We start from the raw sequence: 5,725 nt of genomic DNA on the forward strand, positions 1-5,725 counted from the left end.
AAAAATAATCCCCTGTTGGTGAAACTTGATGTAACTTGTTATGATCTATTAATTCATTCTATTAATTTATTTGTTCCATTGCCTTCCTTATTGTTCCTGTGTTATGCCAATAAAGGTCTATGTATATGTATGTAGAAACTTGATCCTTCCTTCTAAACAAGTTTAGTTTATATGGTCACCATTTGTTTGGGTTTAATTCCAGGGGGGAGAGGGGACATAGTGAAGCAAATAAATATATCAAAATTGGAGACTGATGTGTAAATGTAACAACAGGGTCTCAGTTAATGACTTTCAACTTTCCGCAGTTAAGAAGGGTAACATTTATACTTGCATCTGTTAAACATCTTCATTATGTTGTATGCTAATTTACTGCTAACCCTCTACCTGTATGTATGGACTGATAACTTCCATTTCAGTGTATCTGAAGAAGTGTGTGCACACAAAAGCTTATACTCTGAATATAACTGTGTTGGTCTTAAAGGTGCCACTGAACTCAAATTTTAGTTTTTATTTAAGATACAGTGTAGCAATAATTGAACACTTGTTAATCCCCCCCCCAAATTAGGGGCATCCCTGAGAAACCTTGTAAATTAAAATAAAAGCTTATCACAAATCAAAATAAACAAGGAATTTTTCTGAAACAGTCCCCACCCCCACCCCCTTCTGCATTTCCAATGTGACTGCATTCAAATCTCTGGGGTCTATCTAGGACCCAAGTCCTCTGGCTTTAATTTTTCCCCCCATTCCTTTTTGGAGCAATATTCTGTTAGCACCTGGTCACATGCTCTGAATGTGGAAGTTGACTCTGAAAATCAGATCCAATTAACACATCCTTGATATAACAGAATACAGTGTTAATTACATGCAGCTGATCATTGCTGGGTTAATTAAACACTCACCCCCAAAAGCTAAGGCACTAATCTAATTAACAATTACTACAGCTGTTGTTTTCTCTTTACACCTCTGTTCTAAATGGAGAAAATTCACACATAGGGCCCCGATCCAACCAGCCATGCACAGAGAGAATTCTCTTTGATCAGGAGGATTATTATTATAATTTTTTTTGTAATAGAAGGTTAGGAAATTGGTCTGAAGCTGCTTTTTTCAGGGATCAAAAGATATAAAGGAGAAATAACCTGACAATTATTTTTTCCGGAGTGTAGGTGGTGACAATATGAGGGTGTTTGTTTGGAAGGGATAACAATCTTCCCTCTTTTTAAATAGTTAATAATATGCAATTTGGTTATGAAAATACTTGCAAGGACTTTATCATAGAAGAGATATTACTGTGGACCTCTTTGGAGGTTATTTCTATTGATTCTCCCTCCCACTACAGATCTCATATGATGCCCATGTAATCATGTGGTGTCCACAAAAACAAGTGGCACAGGGGAGGGGGAAATGCTACTTTGGGTCCCTGACAGCCAGTCCATCAACTGCAAGCCTCAAATTTACCAGGGAGTAGCTCTAATTGACCATATCAGGATTTAAGAAAACGTGATTGGGAGAGTCCTGTAGAATAAAATGGATTTATGTGTACATGTGAGTACCAGGGAACAATGATAAAGCATGACTAAGTCACATTAAAATTAAATTGTATTTAAAGCGAAAATAAAATGACTAAACAGCATGCTTGTCCCGCTGCCTTCAATATGACAAAGTTATGTTAACTTTATCTGTTTCTTAAATTATTATTATCATCATCATCATCATCATTATTGTTGTTGTTGTTGTTATTGGTCCACCATCAACAGGTCACAATTCTGCTTTTCTCCATTATTTAGTAATATTTTCCTTTAAGATTGAGTATTTGGGTAGCACCGTATCACAAAAACTGAATGATCAGTTGCTCATTTGTAAACATAAATGTCCAAGGGTGATACAGGTAAACTGGTTAATGGTTCATACATCCAGTTAAATTAGCTATAAGGTATAAGACACAGGATATGCCAATGAGCGAGCAAACAAACAACATCATTGGAGTCAGGATACCTAACTTTTTTTAGTCCAAGGACCATATCTGAGATACATGAAGTAAAGTATAGCAATGAAGACCCCTCCAACTTCCTGGGTGTAGAAGAGCATGTCCAGCAATAGCTATTTCAGAGACTGTCCATTTTGTACAAGACAAACACACATCAGGCATCAGACTTTATGAAAACAGAACAGGTTGTAGTGATGGAATATGTAATGGGTATCTTGTCTCTGCTTGACAATGTTAAGGATAAAGATAGCTTTGAAAAGATCAGTTGTGTCCGTACACATTTGCATGCACATCTGAGTGTAGAAATCCTATCTCAGGGTCTTTAATCTTCTGAACCTCACACTTGCATTCTTCTACAATCATAACTACCTTGAACAAAGGAGCAGCCCTGGTACAGTTCATCTGCAAACGTCTCATGGAAAACTTGGTGGGCAAGCAGTGAGAACAGAAGCTATAAAGGCGATCTTCAGGACCTGGAACATGGAAGGAACTGCATTTCCCAAAGCACAGGTTGTTTTGCACCACCACCGTCTCACAGTTCTCATATACAATGCTCTACAAGAAAGAACATCCCAGTTAAAGCACTTGTTAAAGCATTTTGTTAGAGACCAAACACACACACACACACACACACACATGACAGTAGGTAATATATTTTCAGGACCCACTAGAATGTTGCTAAGTAGTGGGCATTTTTTTTCAAATTAATCAGAACTCTCCTTCAAAAGAGAAGATGTTGGGGCCCAAGCCTGAAGTCCCGATGGTAATTCTTAACATGGAATGAAGTTTTGTAGGATAGGCAATGCTAGTTCAAAAGAGTTCTCAGGATGCACCAAAGGCTACTGGGACAAAAAAAGCTACAAGTGCTCTGCCTTTGAAAATAGAAGAACCATAGTAATTCACACCTTTCCCAATAAAGATATTAATCTTTTTTAAAGTGAGTAGTTTGAGTGTATGTATGCCTGGAAGTCATGGTTGACTTCTGGTGACCCCCTAGTGGGGCTTGGACATTTCAGAGAGGTGGCTTGCTATTGCCTGCCTCTGCCTCCCGGCCCTGGTATTCCTTAGAGTTCTCCCTTCCAAGTACCTGCCAGGGTCGGCCCTGCTTAGCTTCTGAGATCTGACGAGATCATGCTTGCCTGGGCTATCCAGGTCAGGGCCCAATAAAGATACTAATCTACTGTGTGTTTTTAAAATGGGACTGTTTGGCTGCCTATAATTTCTCTATTACATGCAGGGTTTCCTTTGAAACATGACCATGCTGCTGATCATATGAAACCTCTGTACAGAATGGTTAACAGTTGAATTTTTAAGTACCAATAATCCTTTAGACCAATCCTATAAAGAAGGCCAGTATTATTATAGAGATGGGGGTAAGAAATAGGGGTCCGCTTCAGTCTGTCCAGTGACTTTGCAATTCACACCTTATGTACTTAACCAACTCCTTACTAAACTGTAATCCTCTTTATAGACTATACACTACAGTATCACAATTGTGTGTGGGGGGGAATGTTTTACCTGTTGTGTGCTTAGCTGTTTGTGATTTTCTTTTTCTTTTTTAAGGAACCTGCACCTTAGTCATGCTTAGAACTTTCTGTTCATATCAACAAAATGTATATATTTTAGGATAGCTAGGCACATATTAACATGGTTGCCTCAACATAGGAGACTCTAATCATGCATAAAACTTTAGTTGTGTTCTCACTTCGGGTTGTTTAATCCAGATTCTTGAGCAGAGATTTCTAATGAAACCTTTACCCTGATGTGTTTAAAGCAACTTTCACCTATGTAAAAGGGGCATTATTTATTTTAAATATTTACATGCCTTCAAGTGTTTGTGACCTCAGCAGTAAAAGTATACAAGCTATTTTGATCGAATGTTGTTGCCAAAGGCTATAGGCTCTCTGGCTCCAAGATTTGCAGCACCCCCAAATAACATTTTAATTTCTAGGATGGATTGTTAAGGAAGATAAGCAACAACATGTTCTGACTTCAATTTCCAATCAGTAAAACTGGGGAAATAGCAACTTAACACACAGAGTTGCTGTGAGGGAGAAACATTTTGCAAATTAAACATGCAGTGTAAGCTTATGAATAGCAGCAGTACTTCACAAACATTCATGATTGTTTAAAAGAAGGTTTCAGAAGTGATATATTCTGAAGTTTAATTTCCTTTACCTGAGAAAACGGCAGAGTGCTGCAAGTCTCCTCGTACATTTCGTTGGTCTTGATGGGAAGCACAACTTCTTCAGACCTTGACTTTGTTTTCAACATAAAAAGGTCCCAGAACCTCTTGGCATCTTTCCTGAAGGTTGATTCCGCTTCCCTTTTGCTGCGTGGATGAGAAGATGGGATTTTTGCATCCTGTGAATGGGGAGACTCACGTGTGGGGGTCCAGCTTCCAACATCTTGAGTTGCATCTACATATGGGAGAACAACGTTGGGCCTTTGCTTTTTGCTCATCGTCTCTGCCATTGGGTTTGCCCCAAACAAACCAAGTTCCAGAGCACCCTCATTATCTGCTACATCTTCCATGAGCAAATCTTGACTCAAAAGGTCTGGAATTATTTCTCCCCTTTTCTTCTGTAGCTCTTCTGTTTGCTCCCTTCTTCCAAGGCATGAAATCCACAGCATCTGAATCAGTAGCAAAAGCATAATGCTGGCCTTTTAGGTGGGGGCACTCCTTTTCCCCTCAATGTCCTGAAGCTTCAAAAATGGTTTGAAGTCAGGCTTCTGTATTTATATGCAGTCCAAGGTTTTAGAGTCTAACTGGTACATTCAGAGGAAGGTGAGGAGGGAGGGACAGAACAGAGGACAAGTAGGTAATGCTCATTAACTGTAGTTTGTGATTATGGTAAGAGTATCTTGAGCATCTCAGCCTTCTTCAGCTCTTGGAGAATGTGTATTCAGAATGCATTATCTGAAGTGGGATCTGTTTTCACAGGCAGGGGTGATTTCCAGTGTTTGAATAAATTGTTTAGAGGCTGTCTAGGAACAGTGGAAATTTCCTAAATGTGTATTAGTGTTCTGATACATTCTCAAGTAGGGCAGCTGTGTTAGTCTATTGCAACAAAAAAAAACAGAAGGGTGTCTTGTGGCAACAGTTTTGTCCAAGTGTAATCTTTTGAGGACTAGAGCCCACTGCCTCAGATGATGTGGAGGCTTAATGAAGTAGGCCCTAGCCCAAGAGAGTTCATCCTTCAGTAAAAAAGCCTCCCAAGATCCAGCTTGGTGTAGTGGTTAAGAGTGGTGGACTCTAATCTGGACAACCGAGTTTGATTCCCCACTCCTCTTCTGTATGCAGCCTGCTGGGTGACCTTGGGTCAGTCACAAGTTCTCTCAGAGCTGTTCTCTCAAGGGCAGTCCTCGAGAGAGCTCTCTCAGCCCCACCTACCTCACAGGGTGTCTGCTGTGGGGGAGAGAAAGGGAAGAAGATTGTAAGTCGCTCTGAGATTCCTTTGGGTAGTGAAGGTAAAGGTTTCCCTTGTTCCCAAGCTGAAGAGCCAGCGTTGTCCGAAGACATTTCCGTGGTCATGTGGCCGGCATGACTGAACGCCGAGGCGCATGGAACGCTGTTACCTTCCCACCAAAGTGGTCCCTATTTATCTACCTGCAATTTCTTGCTTTTGAACTGCTAGGCTGGCAGGAGGGGTAGTGAAGAGTGGGGTATAAAACCAACTCCTCCGCTGCCCAAGCAGATGCTCTACCATGACATGAACCACGCCACGACAATTTCCAAGT

General features: G+C 40.3%; 1 protein-coding gene across 1 annotated transcript; it reads right to left on the reverse strand.

Moving 5' to 3' along the window:
- Positions 1-2,245: 2,245 nt before the first annotated feature.
- Positions 2,246-4,639, reverse strand: CER1 (cerberus 1, DAN family BMP antagonist). Its single transcript, XM_015425415.1, has 2 exons — positions 4,163-4,639; positions 2,246-2,539 (listed from the first exon to the last, which is right to left on the reverse strand). Exons 1-2 carry the CDS (start codon positions 4,637-4,639, stop codon positions 2,246-2,248), a joined length of 771 nt encoding a protein of 256 aa, XP_015280901.1.
- Between the last annotated feature and the right edge of the window lie 1,086 nt (positions 4,640-5,725).

The sequence above is a fragment of the Gekko japonicus genome, unplaced genomic scaffold (assembly GCF_001447785.1).
Source record: "Gekko japonicus isolate JY-2015 unplaced genomic scaffold, Gekko_japonicus_V1.1 scaffold191, whole genome shotgun sequence".
NCBI lineage: Eukaryota > Metazoa > Chordata > Lepidosauria > Squamata > Gekkonidae > Gekko > Gekko japonicus.